This window comes from Atractosteus spatula, chromosome 6 (assembly GCF_055471065.1).
Source record: "Atractosteus spatula isolate fAtrSpa1 chromosome 6, fAtrSpa1.hap1, whole genome shotgun sequence".
NCBI lineage: Eukaryota > Metazoa > Chordata > Actinopteri > Semionotiformes > Lepisosteidae > Atractosteus > Atractosteus spatula.
Genome location: NC_142711.1, coordinates 4,499,360 through 4,523,389, shown reverse-complemented (window position 1 = coordinate 4,523,389; position 24,030 = coordinate 4,499,360). Strand labels below are relative to the sequence as shown.

The 24,030-nt window shown below is 36.6% G+C and overlaps 1 protein-coding gene across 4 annotated transcripts in view; it reads left to right on the top strand.

Annotated features, from left to right (window-relative positions):
• Positions 1-24,030, top strand: part of LOC148831714 (receptor-type tyrosine-protein phosphatase mu) — a 242,427-nt gene that overhangs the window by 127,969 nt on the left and 90,428 nt on the right. For all 4 annotated transcript variants that reach the window (XM_088918656.1, XM_088918655.1, XM_088918658.1 and 1 more), the window contains exons 8-11: positions 11,008-11,316; positions 12,087-12,196; positions 14,889-15,090; positions 16,020-16,122. In XM_088918656.1, the coding sequence (XP_088774782.1) occupies positions 11,008-11,316; positions 12,087-12,196; positions 14,889-15,090; positions 16,020-16,122 (724 nt within the window). The remainder of the gene's footprint in view (positions 1-11,007; positions 11,317-12,086; positions 12,197-14,888; positions 15,091-16,019; positions 16,123-24,030) is intronic.

Sequence of the window (24,030 nt, the reverse complement as noted above, 5' to 3'; positions counted from 1 at the left end):
AGTGTGTTGGAATTCCACGTCCCAGGACACGGTTTTCGTCTCACGGAGGCGGTTTCCTGATTTCCACACGCTGTTCGGCTGATGGCGAATCATCATGCACACAAACATGCCACCTTCAGTCGTGCCAACACCTACTAGGTGATCTTCACCGCTCAAGCAGAGAATGGTTGTAACTTTTCTGTCTTTATGTTAATCGGTCAAGCATTCCTTTTTCAGTGTTTGTTTAAACAAGCTCTTATTCAACTAATTTTGGGGGATTTTAATTCAGCTTGGTCACCGAGTACCTGTTGTTTTTAGGAAATGACATGATTTTAGCTCTGTATTTTGTTCCAAGGAATAGTGCTAGTCTAATAATCAACAAATGTATATGCTTACTTTATGAAATGTAGGTACATTTATGTATTATATGTGAGGAGAAACTATACAGTACGTACACAAGATGCTGTTTACCAGAGCTTTATTGTTGCAACTACAGAGGGCATTTTGTTTCACACTTGGAACAGTATTAGGCTATTTTGTGCAGATCAACAATGATTTGTCTTGTAAAGTTTCAAAAAAATTGAGGTTCACCTAATCGATAGATTGTTAGCAGTGCTACACTTTCTCACTATGAATTACTGAGACAGGAAGGTAGAAAATCAATGTCTGAAAATGAAATACAGGTATCTATCTAGATTGGGGTATCATGTGTCTGGGAAGTTTGAAGGGCAAATCATTCCACGGGGAACCACAATAATAACTCTATTAGACGTTAACAGAGAAAAGATGGCAAATTTCAGTTCAGTAAGCCTTAAAGGCTGCTTTAGTAGCTACCTGTACATATATATAATACTCTACTTAGCTCTTTGTTGTAAAGAGCTCTCCTTATTTCACCCTGCTAATACTAGTAGAAAATATAATGACAGCTTGTTCACTACCTTAAGTACAACTGACCATTCTTAACGCAATCCTCGACCAAATCATTAATCATATTCCTGTTTATTCTGATCATCTTAAGTGCAATGTGGCTTCTACTGTATCCTGTTGTTTTAATTGGTAGATGTAAATATGTTCATTTCATCTCAGAAGATAACAAATGGGCAAAAACTACATTAAAATCTTAATTATTAAAGCTTAAATATTGGAATTGCTTCTGACAAAGGTTATTCTAGTACTGAATAATCACATTTTTCTGTACACACCATTTTTGTTGCAATGGAATGTCACACACAGTAGTATTTACAGGGAAAATAACAGTCGATTAACTTAATTCAGCTGCCTTTCTTCCCCTTATGTTTAAAGATACTTTCACTATTCTACGAACGATTATATACTTAATGTATACTTAATGATTATGTACTTAAAAAGTACGTGTTTTAAATTCAATGCATCAGCACTGTCTGATAATTGTGAAAAAGATGGTCTGTAATGTGAAGTAAAACCTATGCTGATCATTATCATATTGACGGTGGTGTGCAGTAAAGGCCCTGGACTCACAACAGGAAGGCTGTGGGTTCAAACACTGAGTGGTACACAACTGTTGTACCCTTGAGCAAAGTACCTCACTCCAAATGTTTCAGTGTCATTTCCAGCTGCATAAATGTGAACAAATGGAAATTTCTTTGGATTAAAGCCACGGCCAAATAAATTAATTATAATACCAATCATTAATTTTTATGCCAACCGTAGCAAGCTGAAGGATGTATGTGATGTGTCCTATTATTTTCTTTGACGACTCGTACTGCAACAGAATTCAGATACAAGTGTTGTATTTTTTCATGTTGCCTAGTTTTTTATCTTGAGCTACCGGATTAGCTTTGTAATATCTTACAAATTGAGATTAAATTGCACTAGTGTTTGGCACCAGATGTCGGTGCTCAGGTGGAGAAAAACTGGTTTATTGCTTTGGTGTTATTGCACATAAACCTTTGGGAGATTGAAAGAAATGCCATTGCTGTTTAATTTGCTAATGTCTTTCAGTTTTAAGTGTTGTCAAAGGACGTTTTAATCATCTTTATTAAAGCGTCGTAGAGATCAAATGTTAAGGTAGCATTTTAAGTTTTTAATGCCTTTTATTTTGTTTTGCATATCGAGATGTGTAAGTATTCTCATTTCAGGGGAGCTTGGACTGTGTATCTTCAATGACATCAGGCTAAAATGTTCACATTTACTTATTTTTCCATGCTGTTTCTTGATAGTTCCTATCATTTTCAGTTAATTAAACCTATTTCTTTAAAAATACATTATATTTAGTATTACATTTTAAAAACTAAATTTTAGTGATTGAGGAAATACAGCGACTTTGATTTTTTCTGAATGAAAATGCATGAGGCAAGTAAACTTCTTCCTGACTGGATCTCATAGCTTAGATTTCAAATACCCGGCCTTTACATCAGTCTTTAGATTCTAATTTGGCTCATTTCTTGAAATGAAGTGATTTTTGACATCATGGAAAAAACACTAACAATAATTGAAAAACATAAGAATTATCGTGATTCATAATTTTTAAGTGGCTACGAATGATCCTACAGTAGGTACTTAATTATCTGAGATTTTGTCATGTTTATTAAGAACGTAGGGTGATCCAGGCTTACCAACAGCAGAAGATAAGACTTGCAAATCTGTTTGGTAGCCACAGTAAGTGACCTCAAAACTGGAGTGATTCCATGAGGGGTTCTTCATTATTTAACCTGTTTTGACCTGTTTTTAGTGTGTAAATAGGATAATATATATCCTTTATACATTTTTTACTGATGAGTGAGATGAACCAATGATGTGGGTACAATGAAAACAGTTGTGCATTGGTGAATCACTCAAAGATAAGGCTTTCTTTCTGATGTATGGCAGGATATCAACAGAAGATACCCCCCTAATGTAAAGTCTAAAGTAATCTATAGTTCTGAGGTTAGGGAGCTACATTCTAACTGCTTAAGTGCTTGGCACTACTGGTACCTTAATTCCATTCCAGTTCGTCAAAATCACTGATTTCTCTATTAAACAAGGCAGTGTTTGTTATATCTAGATAGAAAGTGTTAAAACTTTCTGAGTTCTCTAAAAAACATCTCTGGTAGTTTACATTTGTTTTTTTTCAGTATCCTGATATCAGTTAAAATGCTACAGACCTATGTACAGTACACTGTCAGTTTTATGCAAATCAATACTGATCAAAACTGTTTTATGGAATCAAATTACAGGATTCCTGATTTATCATCTTTGTACTGTTCAAAATCTTGTCCTTCTTTCTCATCTCCTATATACTATTATCCTTTGATTCCGAAAGTCCTAAGCTCATTGCTTTTTTATTACATAAAGGTTTATCATCAAGTTTTTACATTCATATATACAGTATAGTATATTCTTAACAACTGCTAAAGTTTTAGAAATACACCCTCTGGGGAGTATGAACACATTGTGACACAAACCACAATGTGGTAAGATGAGCCATGTGCTTTTGCGTTTCGATGAGAAAAGTAACATGCAATTATTCATGTTCCTAAGATTTGAAAGCTTTGTCTGAGAAGAGAAATGAGCACTCCTCGGTGTATTGTATTGTATAGTTACTGCCGTGCACCTCTGTAGCTCAGTAAAGTATTAAGGCTTTCTCTCAGCTCCCAGTCCAGATGTTCATAGTCTTGTGGGATTCTGCTCCACTCCTCTAAGGACAGGAATGGAATGATGCCAACAGACTGTTGCCAAGATGCAACAAGGGGAAGAACTGGTAGGTTAGTGAAATGGTGGGCGCAGCACCTGAACTTGAGGTAGAGCAACCTCCTAAACCAATTCACCTGGAGGTACCATAGAAGCCAAAGAATGTATTGATCAATAACTAGTACATTAGACTAACTAACTAGAGAGATCAAGTGACCATCCATTTTACACGCCTTTTAACATCATTAACATTTTAACAAACAACTCATCATTTGTCAAAACCAAAGGGCTGTATAGCTAAAAATGTTTGGTCTGACATTCTATTCAGTGCCTGTTGTGAAATGCTGGTACGTACCTATGGCAGGTTCACCTGTGCATCACTGTGAGGGCTGTTTTGACTGCTGATGCTGACTGGGGATGTTCTTGCTGGCACATGAGAGCCGCAAAAAAACAAGCCTCCTAGCAGCACAACGTATCTGTTCTAACCCATTGATACCACTTACTCGCTACACCACTCAGATGGAAAAATGTTTTTGCCCAATGTATGCTTTTCACAAGAATATTTTATAACTTGTTAATTACTTTTATTAAAAGGCTTTCTTTGCCATTCACTTTTTGTTTTAATTCGCTTGCCTGCCAGAACTGGTTGTCTTACAACCTTCATGAAAAAGAAAGAAAGAAACAGTCTTTTCTTATATCACCTGATGGTTGCCCAAGTACTGTCATGAGCTATTTTGTGTGTTTTTGTTTTTTGTTGTACGACAAAGTCGTACGCGTGAGAAAGTAATTAGAACACACAAGAAAAGAAATTTCTTCAGAGTCATCCCTGTTTTCAGGCCTTGGGTAATACAGACAGAACATTTGTTTATGATTATATGATATCATCCTTCAGTCTTTGTTGCAGACATTTTCATTGTTTTTTTAAATTCATTTTTATTTATATATGCCCATGGCAAGGAAGGAAACATATTATTGATTTTCTAAGATGTGATCTTCTATGACATACGTTTTAAATATATTTATGACAAATTAGGTTTTGCCATGCTTATTTTCCAAAACTGACCCGTCTGAAGCAAAAAGTAACTCTTTGCCAACAGTGAAAGGGGACAGTCCAGTGCTGTATGTTGCCTAAAAACAAAAAAAAAGCGTAAACAGATATCACCTTCGAAGCAGCAGCAGTCTCTTGTAGCCATACAACTGTTACCAATCTTATTGTGGATGTCTGCCAGATTGTTTTAGTACTGAATCTTTTCCAAAGACATGAAGCAGATAGCAAGTGCCAAGGTTGAGGTTTTCCCGCAGAGCTGAAAGTATTGGCTTAGTCATTGTCTTCCCACCCTTTTTATTGCTGCAAATGTTCTTGCATTCCTCGTGTATTAAAATGTGCATACAGTACCTCTCTCAACTCCCTAAAAAAGTGTCATGTTTTCTCTTTTTACTCACTCTTCCCCCATTCAGGCTTGGAGTATGCCTAATCGCTGACCTCAGTATTAAGAAAGTTGTCGCACCTTTGTCAGTAGTATTACCACATTGTAGCCCAATTTTGTTATGTCTGAGTGGTTAAGCAAGGCTGGGATTGGTCAGTACGCAGATGGGAGGCTTCCAAAGATTTGCGGTGATGTAGTGTAGGAGGTGCTGGTCTTCATATGTCCTTACTACTTGTAGCCATTAAAATTCGATGGCTCTGGTCCTAAGAGTAAGAGTGTTAATTGTGGTGTCTTATTCAAATTCCACCCCAGAACTTCTTAGTCAGACCTACTCATTCTTTGTTCAAGTGGCGATAGTTTTTTTTCTCCTCTGTGATCTACTCTGTAATGGGGCTGCTGGCCCATTATGGGTAGATGGGCACTGTTCTTCAACCCTGGATGAAGGGGATCCTCTGCTGTATGTGTGTTCTGGGATTCCTTGGGAGGGAAAATGCCTTTATAAATGCAAGGAATTACTTTTATTGCTATTTATTATTAAATTAAATATAGAAATATAGGTCAATTTGAAGGGTCCTCATAAAACAGATACTTGGACATTTTCAGATTTAAATATTTTTGTGCTGTTCACGTGTACTCATGCATGATTACAACTGAAATGTGATTATCTGATAAATTATGGCAAAAATTATTTTACTAAACATATGATGTGATGTCAGTTTTTCTAATTGACTCAATAACCTATAAATGCCACAGTATAGAAATATATCTCCAATATATCGGCTTCTAATCAGCTTCTTTTTACTTACTGTATTTCAGTAGAGCCTTCTTCTTTGGTACTGTAAAGGTTTATTTTAACAAATTAATTGTCAAAACAGTTAGAAAACCTCATCCAAGTTGAAGTCCTAATACGAAAGAAGCTATCCTGGAACAATTTGCTTACATTGTAAAATGATTCATATATACTGTATATAATAAGATAGTGCAGCTACTTATATTAAAATTAAATACTTTAATTTAAAAAAAAAAAATTTATTGTACAAGTGTGGATGTGTTAACGGGAAATAATAAATAACTTTACTGATATGCAGATACAGTACATGTTCAGAACCCAGTGTTACAAGACATGATGAATCTGAGGGGAGAGACTGTTAATTTTACTACTTTACATGCAAATTAGATAAGATAGACTGACAGACACTTAGACATAGAAGACAATTAACTGCATGCAGCATGCTGAAAGCTTTCTCATCTTGTTGTACAGTGTCCCCAGCTCTGCTCGACATTCATTTGTTTATATTCAACCACAATGCATCTACATTAAAAGGTGCCTTAATTACCATATGTAAATTAATTTAGCCCTATTTATCATTTTCCAGATTTGATGAAAACTGGTCCCACAACATTGCCTTTATTATAGTCAGGCAGAAATCAAAACTTTTTGACAAAATAATGTTTGTTTTGAATTCTCACTTGACTCAGTAAATTTTGTCTTGATAAAAACAGTAGATAAAACAACCAACTGTCCAATGTGTAACATAATTAAGACAGGCTTACAATGGAAAACAGCATTGTGTGTTCAAAATAATAATAAGTCCTTCCAACCCTTCTCCTTGCTCAGTTTAATTATTTAATTAACATGTTGTCATTTCTGGCCACCACCTTAGTTGGACTGTAAAATACTGTTTATAGTTCAAGTTGCAGAATGGTTCTTGTGTGGCAAGGAATGGCATACATACTGTATACTGTTGTTACCTGTAAATCTTCTGAATGTCAAAGATTTTGACATTGGTATAAAAGGCCTTTGCACATCTTACCTTTGTCAAAGATGTAATGTTCTGAATGTGAAAGTGGCCTGTTTAGAGTTGACACCTTGTCCTTACAACAATGTTAACCGCAATTTTGTTTTTTGCACCGTACTTAGATGGCTGATGGGCTTAAAAGATACGAATTGTAAAATTTTTATACATTGTGCTCTTAAAAATCATTTAAGTTTTTAATTACCGTTAATAAACATCATAGTACAAACACAGTGTATGTATACGTAAATAAACTACCCGGTTTAATAAGGTGTGTGTATATATATAGCTGCATTGTTTTATTTATGATTCCTGATTTAATACTGCATCACCTTTTGTCTTAATCTTCTGTCCTGAGTCCAATGAAATGTAATGTAATGAAAAATAACAGCATACTGTATGTACTGTAGTGACTTTATGTTCTGCTGGGACACGGCTGAAAATTTAGCTTACTTGACGGGTAGACTTACCATACTATAGACGTGTTTTAGTGGCCTTGTCCCTAATGATCTGTTGCCTGTTTTAATAAAGTCAGCATGATAGGTACTGTACCGCTTTGCATAAAGGTATGGGACTAACAACCCACAGAGCTGAACTAGTCACTTCCTCCACTAAGGCTTGGCATTTTCATTTCAAGTGAGGGTGACAATAATGGGTGAAAATAAGATTAAATTTTTTGTTTGCATGGCTGTGGGGAAATAAAGGAATATGCATTTTTGTGTATTTTGAAGAGAAATGCTGATGTTGCATCTGTAGTTTCTGTATTCCCAACACGACAGTAGGAAAGAGTCAGTCTTGCCAGCAAGAAAATAACGAAAACAGTACTTCATTTATAACTAATGTTTTAATATCCATCCATTTCCTGACTGCTTCAACATAATCCGACTAATTGCATGAAAATATTACCTTTATTTTTTTTTTTACACAGACTGTAACTGAGCTTCCAAGTCAGAGTGTTTTAAGGATATAATCAGTTTCTTGTTTAAGCACAATGTTCTGATCAGTGCCCTTCTGTTTTTGTCCCTTGTATTGTTTTTTTGAAATTCTTCACTATTTATGCTTGGCACATGAGAACATGCAGGAAACAAATTGGAGGCTTGAGCCCTTACATTTCCTGTCTCATCTTGGAATTTTAAATATCAACGTGGGTACCTTAAAATTGCTTTTAAATGTCTCCCAGGGTCCTTGAAATTGAGTTTCTGAAAAGCCCAGCTATTTGTAAAGTGTAAGGTTCCAGAGAAATGGACTGTGAATTGAACTTGGAATGAAAATTGATCCTATTACTCTGTTTTCTGGCTGCTTTCCCCTAGAGAATTAACAGAGTCGAATGTGGAAGCAACAAGGATCCCTGATTAGACGTGATGTTAAAGTGCCAGGGGCTGGAATATGGGCTTGTAGGTCCTTTGGATCAGCACAGCAACTGTCAGGCTTCAATGCTTGAAAGTCAGTGAAAGCCAGCTGTGAGGAGAAGATGAAATATGCTGCAGGCAGCATCGGGGGATTGTGAAGGAACTGTTGGACTTGGCTGTTGATATGACACATAGCGTGCTCCCGAGGGAAATGGTTTTGCCTTCGTTATCGTGGGCAGAGTGTGACCCTAGTCATCCTCCTCCATCAGAAGATACAGGCAATCTGCACCACTTGTATTATAGGTACTGTGTGTTGTTTTAATATGTTATCATTTAATATATTTTAATACTGAGCATTGAAAGGATTATTACTCCTTTCGTGTAAGTTTTATGAAAAAATAAGTATTCAAATTCTGGATATTACTTTTTCTGGTCGTTGCATGAACACAAAATCACCTCATTAGTGAGAGAGTCCATTGGGCACAGGCGATTTAACCTGTTGAATGTCAAGCTACAGTAGGTGAAAATCAAGAAATATGGAACCACTATACAATAAAACCTCGGTATTTGAGAGGATTAGGTGCATTGAAGTCTGGGTGAATGGTGACTTTGCGAATACGGGACTCAATACGTTGTGGAGGAAATAGGGTATAGTCCCATGGCTTGCAAGACCATACAGTTCCATAGTTATATTTTTTATAACTGCTATTTCAGACAGTGTCAGTGATTATTGGTAGTATTTGTAATGAAAATGAGCACTGGAAACTTGTAAGAGCGCTGTTTTCCCTCCATAGTTCAAGTTATCACATGTGCAAACAAAATAGGTCACTACTCCAGCTTACCTGTGTTAGTTTTTTTCTTTCTTAGAACACTTAAAGTTCATTAAAGCACAGTAATAACAGACAAGAAAGTACCGTAAGTTGTTTACTCACTCCTTTCCAGCGCTTCTGCTCCTGCTGTGTGTCTAATTCTCTCTTACAAGATATTTTCTAATCCTTTTGTGTAAAAACTGAGACTTTGATAGCCTGTGGCCCTTAGGGGACCGTAGAGTTTTTTTTAATTTACCATTTCTTTAATTTCGCAACACAGCACTGATGCAGACATGACTCTGATAACAATCCTACACGCATCGCAAATCTAATGCTTTAGTGACATAAATTTTAGTGGGTGTCCCCGTTGACTCTCCTATTGCGCAGAATGCAAATAAGCGAATTTGTTCTGCGAATGTGGAAAAAGTTGTCACTAAAACTCTTGCACGAATAGGTGAAATTGCAAATATAGAACTCACAAATATCAGGGTTTTACTGTACTTAATACAGATTAATACTTCTGCACACTTCTTGATGAAGCCAAGTCTGCTTTAGCGATAAATGAAGGTTTTGTATTGGTCACCCTGATGGACATCAGCGAGATGTGCAGAAGTCTTAGCTTGATGGACTAGGCAGGAATACCGGGTTGCTACAGATGTTGACTTCTAGTGTTTGATGGTACCCAGACAACACTGCCCTACATTGATCAAGCCCTGCCTTTCCTTAGGTCTCGTACTGACATGACAGCATTCCAGCAGGACAGTTCATGTCCTTCTGCTGCTTGTGGGAACAGCAGTGTTCTTACAAAATGTTAATGTGACAGTACGGTACCAATACTTAACCTTCCATACGTTAACACCATGGATCATTTAGGATGAGCTGGGATGATGTCTTAAGAGACTTAAGAGGCATCACCTCCAACCTTGTTGAAAGTATGCAACACAGATGTATGATTAGTATTGCTTCTCACTACTAGCCTAGGACTTTCACAGTAGGCACCCTGCTGCTGTTCAAGTTGGAAGCTGTGTCAGCGTTCGTTGACTGCAAAGGAACAAGTATAGGTTAATTCCACACTGAAAACAAACTTGCGTATGTCATGTCTGTTCAATAAAATGTCAGTGCACGTCCTACAAAAAAAGATTGTAATTTCCCTGTTGGCAACTGGATTTCTTTCAGTTACACAGTAAATATTCTTTGATGATCAATATATTAAAAAAAGATTAATAGTAAGTATTGAATAAAAAATTATTGTTGAATACAGATGTGGAAAAACAGCTTGGATTCCATTGCTTACTTAGCGGATGGTTTAGTGTCAAAGGATGGAAAAGAAAGGCTTGAACATTCCTAAAATCCCATACCTATGAGATTTACCCAGAGAAGCGTCTCCGTGAAACGTCAATAGGCTGTCCCACTAGAGCTGTTGCCCTTGGGACACCATGTCATAAGGAACATGCCTGTTTTGGAAGGGGAAAGAATCTATCTGAAGGTCAGGGGAATTTGGGGATACCCAGTACAGTTCTGATAAGCAGCCTGTGTCAGACAATTGGAACCCACTGTATGCATAAAAGTCTGCATTTACTGTATTGTGGAGTGTCTGTATGCGTTAATGTAATTCTTCACATTTGTCACATTTAGTTATTTTTCCTCATTCATATGGTATTTTATAATAGTTCATATAGTGTTTTAATGCAGTTATTTTTGTGTGTCTTATGAGTGGTTGTTCGTAAATTGAGGTTGTCAGATATACCACAACATACTGTAAGTAAAAGATGGCTTCAGAAATAAATGTAAACCTCTAGTGTGGATGTATTTCTTTTTAATAACTTGAAAGCCAGTATGTATGTTTTCTGTATGTTTTTACAGTCTCTGATGCCTTTGCTTTTCCAGAGCTCTTACCTGTAAAGTACTGTACGTGTGCAAATTGTGCGATGCAAACGATATCACTGGTACACATTTAGCCAGATATTAACTGCAGGGTTTTTCTTTTTCTCTTTTTAAGATCCCATGCACGGGCCCAAGAACCTGGAGGTGGTGGACATCAAGTCCAGACAAATCACTGTGCGCTGGGAGCCGTTCGGCTACAGCGTGACGCGCTGCCACAGCTACAACCTGACGGTGCAGTACCGCTACCGTGCCGGAGCCAAGGAGGAGGCCCGGGAGGAGGTGTGGCAGGACCCCGGCAGCCCCTCTCCCCAGCACACCATCAGGGATCTGTCTCCCTACACCAACGTCAGCGTCAGGCTGGCGCTTAGCAATCCTGAGGGCCGGAGAGAGAGCCAGGAGCTGGAAGTGCTGACTGACGAAGATGGTAAGAGTAGAGCTCGAACCGCTCGTCGCTTGTGAGAAAGTGCCGTCATAACTGAGGGTTTTTATTTGTATTTATACATTTCATTTCTGATTTCGGGACTACACAAAAGATCAACTGTCTGTAAAATGCCAAATGTTCATTTTTTGTTGTTGCTGTTTTGGTTCCAGTTTTTACACACATATGAAGAAACAACTGAATCGTGTCATACTGATTCTTGGTGTGCAGCAAAAACTTTTGTCAAGTGACCATTCGCGCACATCCTAAATTTATATACTGTATCTTGGAATACAAGAGGACAAACCTTTTTTTTTTTTAGAAGTTCTTAGCTGAATCTTCATTTTTTGAATGAGGGGTGAAAATGCTGAAAGGATTCTAGAAATCTAAATTCTAGATGGTCTTTGAAAGTAGAACTACAAAGGTGCAGTCGATTCCCAGGAGAAGTGGAAATACAGAATCTTTTGAAAATCCCGCAGCACAGAGCAAGTGAACACAGTGCATATTGTTTAGATACAGTATATACTCTTTGACCAGCAAGCATAATACTAAAGAAACATTCTCATGGACTTCATTGAAATGCTCCTGTTTAAGTTAAGGTGAGAAGGGAGGTTTATTATGAAGGATGTGCGTGAGGTAAACATTGGTTCTGAATTGCCAGCCTTTTGACAATTTATGTGAGGTTTTAGCTAAGCTGATGCGGCAGGCTCTTTGTTCTTGGTGTTGAATGTCCTCTTTTCTGTGCCGACACTCTTCAAATATTTTTTTCCCTTCAGTACCTGGTGCAGTGCCTCTAGAATCCATTCAGGGAAGCACGTTTGAAGAAAAGATCTATCTGCAGTGGAGAGAGCCTGCACAGACCTATGGAATTATTACACTGTATGAGGTAATTCTTCCCATGAGCAGCTATTGTAGACTTTATTTCAGAACACAGTATAAATTAAAGGCTAACATACTATTAAAAATACTAAGAACACATCCCCACCTTCACAAAAAAAATACAAACAATAAGTTATACATTATCAATAAAGAAACTCCTTTATTGTTATTTAAAACTGTTAACCTATTACTGAATTCATCATGTGATTTTAGATTCTGAGTGTATAAATTTATAAATACTTATTCTGAAAGACCGATGACTATAAAATTACTTAAGTCCACTTGGATAATGGATAGGAAACATGCAGCAGTAACTCTAATAATTTGCTTCACCATCTAGAACCTTAAACTTGAGATAGAAAATAAAGTGGAATCTAGCTACAGTAGGATGTTGGGGTTAACACCCCTGCTCTTGCCAACAGCGCCACAGTATAATTTAATGACTGACATAGTAAGTACCTTTTATAAATCCCTCATTGTAAGGGTGGCGCTATCTACAGCACTGCCAAGGGGTCTTAGAAATAATGGTCTGGATGGAACAGTGCTGGGACACCATACTGGGCAATTGCTTAATCAAAAACATGCAGAAATGAATGTATATATTATTGGGATTAACTTGTAATGGGATTGTTCAGTATTCCAGTAAATGGGATTTTCAGTCAATTCAGACTTTCCATACATTGGTCTTCATACTGAATAATTACTGATAATTAAATATTAAAAAGTTAAAACCTTAGCTGTTCTATAAATAGTGTAGAAGCATTTTCTTAATAAACAAAAATCATCTTAATACAGTTTAAAAAGTTTAACACTTTTTTTTTCTTATCCTTGAATGTTGGATATACAGTATAGTGTAGAATTCAGCCAAACTGGTGAATCCCATTTTATCCAATACTGTAATTATGGATATTTAAAAAAGTTGTCTAGCCCTAGTCTTTCCACTTGTACAGTGAAATCAGCCTATCTATTACTCAGTTGAATGCTCTGTTGATTTGATCTTTCAGTTAATTGACGAAGTCTACACAATACAATATTAAAACTTCATGTATTCAAAAGATTCATTGTACCAGAATAAAATGTTTTTTTTAAGTTAGCCAATTAAGCTGTCAGATACTTACATTTAAGTTCTTCTTTCTGTCAGCTAATCCTCCATTAATTTTGCTTGCATTTTGAAAAACTGTCATTTAAAAATGAGCAAATCAAAGGTTTTCTGCTTCATTAAGTCAGTTTGCTAAAATCAGTTACTACTGTTAAGATTTTTCTTTCCCTGCACATTAAGAACAGTTTGAAACTGGCATTACTCCATGTAACCTTTCTCGGTTAAATCTTTTCCTTTTATTAAATTGCTGTTAGCAGAGTTCTCTGTGTTTAGTTTTCTTATATTTTTTTCACGTTAGAGTTTGAGCACTGTTTGAAAGTTATGTAGCCAGCTGTGGTCATTATTTTGCAGTTAGTGACGTTTTGTTTTTTCTTGAGCTCTGGTATGAGTTTGTTTAAACGATCCCCTGGGTCAATGAGGCTGCTTCATGGTGCACATGGAGGTGATTTTTATTCCTTTCAGGCAGAACCTCTCTGAAGCAGCACTCTAGAATGTTGAAGGAGCAGAACATTTAGGCTGAAACCCTTTACTCTTATCTGTAATGAAACCGGTAAAAATGAAAGAGATTAATCAGTCCTGCTTTTGCCTTTTCAACAGTAGTGTATCTAGTGATTCCTCAGTTTAAAATGTCTAAGCTGCTCTTGGATGATTGGTATACAGTTGTTTATCTTTAACTACAAATTATTTCTTTTACAAAGACGTGCCTGAGGGTCTAGTATTGGGATAAAATAGTGCTGTGTTTTATACAGTGCTGGCTGCAGGTATCGTTTTATGACACTTTGAAAAGAATACTACAGTTGCTGTATTTTTGATGCCTTCCTTTCTATATTGATTTTGACAAAGCAGATAATGTGTGCATTATTGTTAGAAAAATACAAACAAAACACCGGCCTGATAATCATTTTATTTATCTCCATTGGTCCTTTGTGTCATTATATTAATGAGAACATTCAATGATTAATGGAATTCTGTTTCTTATTTTTCTTCTAAAAATGAAGATAACTTCTTATTATGTCTAAAAATGATGTAGTGTTTTTAGTCACTTCATTTAAATGAAGAAGGATTACACATATCCTAGCATTTCACACCTTATTGAAACAGTTCTGCCTCATTCAATCTCCCTTTGTTCTTTCGTTGGAATGAGAATGTGTAATGCTAAGAATCTTGACTTTTTTACATTTGTGATTTCTTTAAATTAAGTATGTATGCATTAGTTGCATCAAACGTTTATTGTAGCAATTAATCAGTGTGATCCTGATTAATTAATCCTGGCTCATTGCTTCATCAGCTTTATTAATTCAAGTCCTTACTTATTTTTTTCCTTTAGAAGATGAGGATACTATAATGTCAAACAACCTCAAGGTATTAGTGTAGGCTTAGTGCTGTCCAGCAGACTGAGTGGCTCAGAATGTCTTAGACACAATAGCTCTGTGATAATTTTTCTAAAGCCCACACTTTTTTTTTTCCCTTTACCCTTGTTACAGAATTTCATGAGTGCCGGACAAGCAGGGCACTTTATCTCACTGAAGTCTGACAGAGCATATATCCAAAGGATTTTCTGGGTGAATTCCATCTTAAGGTTTTGTTGTTCTTCACACAGATTTCCTACAAGGCTGTCAGCTCCTTTGACCCAGAATTTGACTTGTCCAACCAAAGTGGGAAGGTGTTTAAGCAAGGAAATGAGACTGCTCACTTGTTTGTGGGTCTCTATCCTGGATCAACATACTCATTCACAATCAGAGCCAGTACGGCCAAGGGCTTTGGCCCTCCTGTTATCACTCAGTTTACCACCAAGATATCAGGTAAGGTTTTTTAAAAATAATTTTACTGTACTTTTCCCTAAGAAAATATTAATCTCAGACTCTGTGCCTTCACATATTCTGTTCAGATTCATAGGATGCTTATAAAGCTGACTGGCCTGTTCAGACAACAGTTTTTAAAAGCTCTGTGTTGTGAATCAATATGACGCATGGTCGAATTTCTATTTGTTTTCATCTCCTTTGCACCACAGCGTACAATTCTCATGATACTCATTTGCTGGAATCGCCTAAAACATTTTATAAGAACCCCTGTATTGCTTTGAAATAGTTCATAAAGAAAATAATCTGTACTGTCCTGGGCTTTTCTAATGATATATTACTACTGAGAAAAGTGCCGATTTGAAATGCAAGTACTGTAAGTGAGTATGTGTCACGTTTATTTCATATTTTTCTGTGTACTGCTCTTATACATTAGTGAGTGGAGTTTAGATCAAGCCTGAATAATTTTTTGCCGGGATTATAAATTTTAGCACAAACATAATAAGGGCAGCAGCTTAAAAGCAAATATTGAACCTAAATATCAATATTTACATTTCTTGTTACCTTAGATTACTGTCCAATACCACTTAGGTTATTGTTACTGTAGGATGTTTGATTTTATGCTCTTCATGCTTATTGCTAAATGGAACAATGTTTCTTACCTACATAAAGAGACGTTTTTATCAATGTTGTAGTGTGTTTAAGTATGCAGTATCCTAAAATTAAGTAATGGTTTATTATTTTGTACAGGTACAGTATTTAGTCCTGGAAAGACAGGACCCAGAGTAAAACGGCATGAGGCAGTTCATCTTGGAAGCAGCATTTATGTTTGCTGTAACTGTTTTTCTGGAAAGCGAAAATGGCAGTTGTAAGAGGCAACATTATGGAAAATAAAATCTTTTTGTATATTTTGCTGCCTATTTTTTTTTTAGCTCCCTCTATGCCGGGCTATGATCATGAGACCCCTTTGAATCAGACTGACAGCACAGTGACAGTCCTGCTCAAACCCGCGCAGAGCAGAGGGGCGCCTGTCAGGTAGGAGATTTCAGTCCCAACAATGCATCCTGTCCCCTTTTTTTTTCCAATTACTGTAATGCATTTTCCAAGACCAGGGGGATCGCATTGAGATGGCTGTCTAAGGCATCTAAACCCTTTTCTCTATGTCTCTAATATAATTCTAATTAAGTTCAATTGCAGAAGTGTTTTGTTTTTTTTCCCTTGTATTGTTTGTGCAATTGATCCAGTTGAGAGGGACTTGCCCTTTGAAGATCAGAACAAAGCCCCAGAGAGTGGAAGCTCCAGTGGGGACAGGCTCTTTTGAATTTCTTTCATGTTGGGGTGCTTGGTTGTGGTCAATGGGGATTGAACACGCTCTTACAACAAATTGATGTTTTTGGCTTTATTGTAATATTACAGAAAACAAGCATTACTGTGCTGTGATGGTATAAAATCTTGCGTTTCCCGTGTTGCACCATGTTCTTCTCCCATAGAAGTGTGCACAGTATCGCGAAAGAGAAATTCCCACATGATACCACGACATACTGTTTGTCCCTTTTGGGAACTCCAGATGCTTTGTTCTTTCGTTGTTGTCTCTCGCACGTGTAGTTACAGCACACTTGTTTCCTATCAGGCCTGTCTGAAATACAGTATATCATGCGGTATAAATGCCATTGAGATTCTCTGTGGTTAATTTGTTTAAATGCTGTGGTTTGAGCAGTGCATTTTCATTAGTAGCACCTACAATGTGTAACACCGAGGAGACTGGAAGTTTTTTGCATTCCACTTAACAAAAAGTAAAATTAAAACCAGCTTGTGACTATCATAATCAGCTATATAGCTGTCCTGTTTTCAGTTAAACAAATTGACAGCAAAGCAGTGATTAATTGTGTTAGTGACACTAAAGATAATTCAGACTAGTATCTAATATAAACGTGCATTGACAAAGAAGGAAAGCTATCTTAAAAAATGTTGCTTTAAACTTAATTTGATTTGCAGATAGCCAGAGTAGAGATGGTATTGAAACAAAAAAGGGAATAAATGAGCTGACTGAAGTCAAAGTGAAAATACTAATGTGGAATATTGAATAAAATGGGCAATATTCACATAAACCACCATAGTAGCTCTGAATGACTTTTGTGTTCAGGTGTTTGGGTCACAAACACCTATCCTGTCTTGTTTGAGGTTTGGAATCATCTCATTCAATTCCTAAATTGCTGTGTCTGCAGTTTCTTAAAAGTAAACCATTTCTTCCTGAGTACTGTAGTTCTACAGTCTAGTGCAAAATAAACAGGGAGATTTACACTTAGAGGTCTGTGTACATTTAAGTTTGGTAAATGTACAGTATGTAATTCTCTTTTACAGCAGGGTCTAATAAAGGCTTTAATAAAGCCTGTAGCTCTGGGATGGATTAATGCATAAATTCACATTTCTCAAACAAGCATCAGGAGGGATTTTGCTGTAGGTCACAATCAGAATACATATCACACTTGTCAGCTCTTGCATTACTTTTTACAATATGAATATGCATACAGCTAGCTGAATGTTTTTTAAAGTAAAATATTTGTAATGTCTGTTTTCAAATTAAATTAATGAGTTACTTCAAAATGTACCCCTTACAGATCACGACATCGATACCTTTATTTACAGTTTAATCGAAACAATTGCCAGCATGAGTAAGCATAGTGCACTGATTTTTTTACACCATGTCTTGATCAGAGTGTGAAAATTGTAAATTTCTCAATAGACTTAATGGTGTTTTATCTGCATGGCTTTTAACATAATGGCAGAGAGAAGAATAATTTGTAAAAACAAAGCTTAGGTAAAACTTCTAGCCTCATTTGTGCCTCTCATCATCGTACCAACCACCATCAGAAAAAACGTGGGACAAATGCTATTACTCTCTCATTGTCATTTCTTGTTTTTTGCACGTTGTGTGCTCTGCTGTTGAATGAATGAATGAGAACCATGCACAGTTTCAGTATAGAAGGAGGTACAACTGTGCAGGATTCCACAATTTACTGGGTCATAGTTTTGACATCCCTCAGCTCTTTACAGTTGAATTGAAGATGTGGTCAGATTCATTTTCAATGTAGTGTGAAATTTACGTCATCTCAGTTCCTAGTGTCATTTTAAAGCGCTAATTTAACGTCTTAATTCTAATTTGCATTGAAGTGTTTGAGCCTTCATTAATAGCCATGAAAGGCTATTTTTTATTTACTACTGGAAACATTCTCTTATAGATTAAAGAGGGATTTGGCTTTTAAGATATTAGCAGTGGTTTTAACCCACTTCAGACTGTTTCAATAGTAAACTGTATAATCCTATTATCATTTTCACCAGAAAATATATTATAATTAGGCCTAATGAATAAAATTCTATTCATTTATCTTTTTTACACACAAAAAAAATGTTACTGTTTTCATATCTTCACAAGAGACTTATGTTGATAGGTAATTAATTCACATATTAATAGAATAAAATCACTTTTAGGGTGTATAACTAAGAATGAATGTCATTGGGTTGTTGGATACGTTAGAGGATGTGCATCATACTGTTGTAAAGAATGCCTCACTGTGTCCATTAATGTATGTTTTTACATGAAGACTTTACTGGTTAGCAGTGTGCCTCCATCCTAGGCTGGCTGTCTTGATAGATTTTGTAGCCTTTGTATAACCTTACTATTGCTTTTCTTGAATTGCCATTCTCAAATGAAGAGATTTCATAAAATTAATCTTTTTAAAAGTCCATTATTTCTGATTTCTAGGAGTTTTGTATTTTTAAATTCAGTTGAGTACCATAATTTTTGACTGAAGTTCTTAATGGTGCTATGAGACATATTTGCTTGACATTCCAAGGGGTGAACTTCAGCTGTAGTGTAATTGAAGACATTTCAGGTTCACAGATGTTATAATCCCATACTGATCAGACTAGTAAAAATAATCAGAATATATCTGAATTTTAAATCAGTGTTCTACTTTGGTTACTACAGGGCTGACAATGGTAAAAGATTTTTGGATAGGCCATGGTGCCTCTGATGTAAAATGATATATAAAATATATGAAATAAGTTGTGTTAGTGCAAACTGGTTTCATCATTATGATTATATAGAATTACATAAAAATGCATGATGTTGAATTTCATTAGAAGGGTTTCTGGAGAAAGAAACATTTTACCCAATTATATATACCAGGGAGATGATGTTCCTTAAAGAAGATTAGTAACCCAGCCGTCAGTAGCAGAGTGTTACAGTAATTTCTGATATTCAGCTCACCATGTCCACAATCCTTTTTCTGTTTGAAGTGCCAAGAGAAGCTGCTGTAAGCCTGATGTTTACATGTACACAGGAAAACAGAGGTTGAAAGCTTGAAATTGAGAACACTGTTTAGCATTTTAGCCATTGAATAAAGAACATTCTGTATGTTATCTCCTGCAACATAAGCCTGGCCAGAAAAATCCTTGTACAGTTTCTGGCATGGATCAGTCCCACTTGATTGTTCGTTTTCAACAGCCATATATAATTGGCTACTTTTGTATCTTGAATGGAGCAGTAACCTTATTGATGATGGTAACAGAGACAAAACCTTCCAAAGGTTTGATGTTTACGAGGCTCCAAAAGCTGGGAGTCCATGCTGTCTGTTCTGATGCTCCAAGACAGATCTCCCAGCAGTATCAGATTTTAGAAAGTCAGCAGATCTCACTCTGAATCTTCGAATCTTAAAACTCACTCTGTTTTACTTGGGTGTTTAAATACTTAATTTAATTTAAGTATACCAGTCTTTCTTATTGTACAGCTTCTTCAGATGACGTACCATGAAAGATGCTATATAAAATATTGTAGTTGTTTGTTTTGTATTAGTTGTTTATTCAGGCAACATGTCAACACAAATATAAGGATAAAGAGTATACAAAGACATTTAAGCTATTTAGAAATTTGCCTGTGCTTGCTGAGCTTGATAGTAGCTGTTCAGTTTTAAAATTAATCAGTTTAAGTATAAAAAAGTAAGACTGTTCAAGCAGTGACATGGCTTTGGGATGACAATGTGAGCTAACAATGAATTTTTCAGTTTAATATGATTGTCCCTTGTGAAAACTGTGCTTAGTGCTTTGCTCATGATAATAGTTTTAGGTTATTCTCCAGTTTTGATATAAAAAATAGCATTACCTTCAAAAATTTGTGGAGGTGAATAATCTGTTCCTTAGACTTCAGTTTGAGTTGATATCAGGTTATTGTAAGAAATAGCATACGCCTTCAGAGATACAGTATGTGATTACTGTGTTTGCACAACTTGGTTTTGCCCTAGATGTTGCAATCCTTGGCTCTATACCTAGCAACAGAGGATTTATATCTGAATGAAAAAATGAAAGAAATACTGGAATACATTTAGATTTGCCTTGGAGGTGTGATACATCTTTCTTCTTAAAATTAACCTCCTCTGAAAACACACTGCTCAAACCCTACTGCCACTGTTTCACAGTTGCTGTCTGTAGTCTTTAAAAGTATTTTTGTCTGGGTTACTGTCTTTTCTACATGTAAAATTCCACGCTTTTCTTTGAAAATGTTTAATATAAATCGGATTCATTTCTTGTTATTCACTAGTTCTTTATTTTGTTCAAAGTAAAATAACTGAAAGCCCTGTATTAACATGCAGGGTCAGGAAGACTGCCTTGACAGCCATTTTAAATCAGTTAGATGTATAGATATAGGGCCACCACAGTGCTCCCCCAGGATGCTGTCTATGTAAGTCCAGTGGATCGATAGCAGTGATGCTTGAGAGGTGAGATTATTAGCATTAAAAGACAGACAAATGAGATTTAAATGCTCTCCGTTCAGTTCCTTCATCTGGCCAAATGAGAAGTAAGATCCTTTCTATCAGACTGCATGAAAAATAAATCTAGGTTTCAGGTCACAATTCAGTCCATGCAAAGTCAAATTCAAGTAATTGGTTACTGTCACATGATTCAGCTTTGAAATATATCTGACAGCATGGAACTGAGATTCCTAATTGGTGTCAGTTTAGGTTGCAGGCTTTCTGCAGGAAGCCACATTTGCCTTATTTGCCCTGACCACTGCCCTTTTTTAATAGCTTATTTGATTTTCCTCTTTCTTTTTACATTCGATGGGTCTTTGTATTCAGACTTGGATATAAAATAAAATGTCTTTCCCCTGAACACAGTGTTCCCCTGTTCAGTTTTAGTGCAACTTTTCTTCCAGTTCGAATGAAGCCGGAACAGAAACAAAAAATAACAATCCGGAATTCCTTTCACACAGATATGGTGTAGCATGGCAAAATTCGCTTCAGCTGCTGAGAGGAGCTTGCACATTCTTGTCATGTATGATGTTACAGTATGGATGGGGACCATACCTACATACCTATGTAACCACTTAAGTGTCACCCAGCCTACATATATATATACCTGACTGTGAGGGAAGCAAATGTATGGCATGCATTTGTTTTTCTGGTGTTTATTCCTTCCACACAGAGCAACATCATAGTAACCACAACAAATATCAGGAGTGAATTTTGATAGACACAATTTTAGAATACTAAATTAATATACTTTATACTGTCCTGACAATCTTAACCAAATCTGCTTGAGATTTTTTTCGAAGATCTATTAAACGTCCTGGTACTGTAGGTTAGCTCGTAATTCACAGGATCTACGCTTTAATAACCTTTGCTGTCATGTGCTGAGGACTAACTCTGGTGCGCCACTAGGTGGTGATGTGTGCTACCAGGTGATAATCACATGCCTTTACAATTGGGGACTCAACCTCAATGTGGCAGAACCCCATGGTGTTTATTTGAAGGTAAGACAATTGAGTTATTTCCCTCTGTCTGTAGAGTCTCTTTGTAATGTTCCTGTCAATTGGGTAAAATACATTTTTCTTATACATGATTTTTCTGGGTCATTTTATTTTCTGTTGACAAAAGTGTTGTTCTGCTGATATTGTAATGCTGTGAGGGGTGAAGTTCTTGAGAAGTGGTATCCTTAAGTATATAACAATTCACAGACATTTTCTCCCTTACTGAAAGAGTTCAGTGTACTGTATTTGCATGTATGCTCCAATACAACGACAAACAACAAAGTTAAATAACACTCAGCTTATAATATAAAACTCAGCACAAGCAGTGTCAAAAAAAAAACATCGGTGCGAATCAGTGGTAGAGGTAGAATTCAACATCAAACGGCTTGGGGGAAGAAGCGGTCTCTGAATATGGAGGCACATGCCTTTACGCTCCAGGGAAGAGAGAAGTGAGAAGCCAGGATGACTGTTATCTTCAGTGAAATGGTAGACTGGAGATACCGTTTAAAAAATGGAGTCAACTGCCCTATTCTAGCCTATTTAGGTTGACTGCTGAGCCAGAAGAAGCGTAGATGATGATTTGGTGGAAGCAGGGAATTTGAAGGAGAGCATAAGTGCTCAGTAAGAAGACAGCTCTATGTGAGTAATTTAGAAGTCTGTTTAGTCTGACTTAGATCTGCTTTTACAAGCTGATTTAGAACAGAGAACACAGGTAGCCAGATGCCCAAGAAAGGGCTAGGCTTTATTTTATTTTGTCATTTGCCCCATTTTTCTTATAAATAAAAACTTGCTGTTGACTTTAACAGTGTGTCTCAGGGTATGTCTGTGGTTCGGGACCCTGCAGGTTGTATGCCCTGTGGTAAACACGCTTCCTGTGGCATCACAATATAGTCCTAAAAATGTAAAAGAGTACTGTCTTCAATCTGAGTGTAAAGAGTGGGGGTAAAGTGAGGTCACCCAATGCAGTGAAGCTGTGTGCTGGTTTGTGTCAGAAGTGATTGGGTTTATTATTTTTTGCAGAGTGTGTCAGGGTTTTATGAACTGATGTTGTACGCTGTTGTATATTGTGTTCTATGGAGATGCTTTTATGAACCTTTAACATACAGTATCTCCGTGTCGTTTATTTGAAGGATTATCATCCACCAACTCTTAGATTTTCCTAGTAAAATAATAGTAACAAATCTGCAGTTTAGCATCCAGTGTCACTGTATTTAATGAACCAAGAGACTTAAAAAATAATTATTTTATATAGCGGCTTTAAAGGTTGCTTCTCAAAGTGCTTTACAGAATGACAACAACAAATGAAAAAATACACAAGATGCGCACGATGAGAATACACAATGAGAGGAGACAGTAGTTGGGGGTACTGAATGAAGTAGCAGCAGAGGGGGTAAATAACAGGGGCTACCGTAGATGGTAGAGAAAAAGAGGAAATAAAAAGGAAAAAAAGAAAAAAATAATAAAAATGAAAACCGGAGAGAGGAGCGGCAGCCAAACGCACCAGCATAACAAAATCGAAAAGATGTCCTGTATCTGGTCATCTTAATATTTAAAACTGTAATTTGTGTTTATGTGTGCGGATTTCATGGGTTTTCCCCCTGAAAGAGAGGTTCTGAGTGATCTGTTTTTGTCTGTCCATCTGTCGTGTTCTTTTGTAAGTCAGTTAAACCAGCTCACACTTCCATTTTTGCAGTATTTATACATTGTAAGTGGGCATTTGATATATTTAATGTCGCCAGCAGGTGCTTTTGCTCTGCCTGGATTTCCCAAAGCCCAGTCTAAAATTGAGAGGTGCCATAGCTGAGCTCCAGCACGAATTAAGCACAGGTGATTGTGGCACCTGCAAGACTAAGTGCTGTACCAGAGAGTTGTCTTTCTGCCCCTTAACTCTGTTCCCAAACAGCTTTTCTGTTTGTAATTAGAAACTACACTGTCTCAGGGTCAGTGGCATAAGCAGTGTTCAGATACAGTAAGTGAATTAAATTTTGTTAAAGTGAATACAAATACTATTTTAAGAGAGAATTCAATTCAAGCTGAATGTTTATTTAAAGCATCTGAGTAGTTTCTCGAGAACAGGAAACTTGTTTTTCCCAAAGAAGGGAGAAATAAGGTTTGTGTAAACTCTCTTGTTTTTTCAC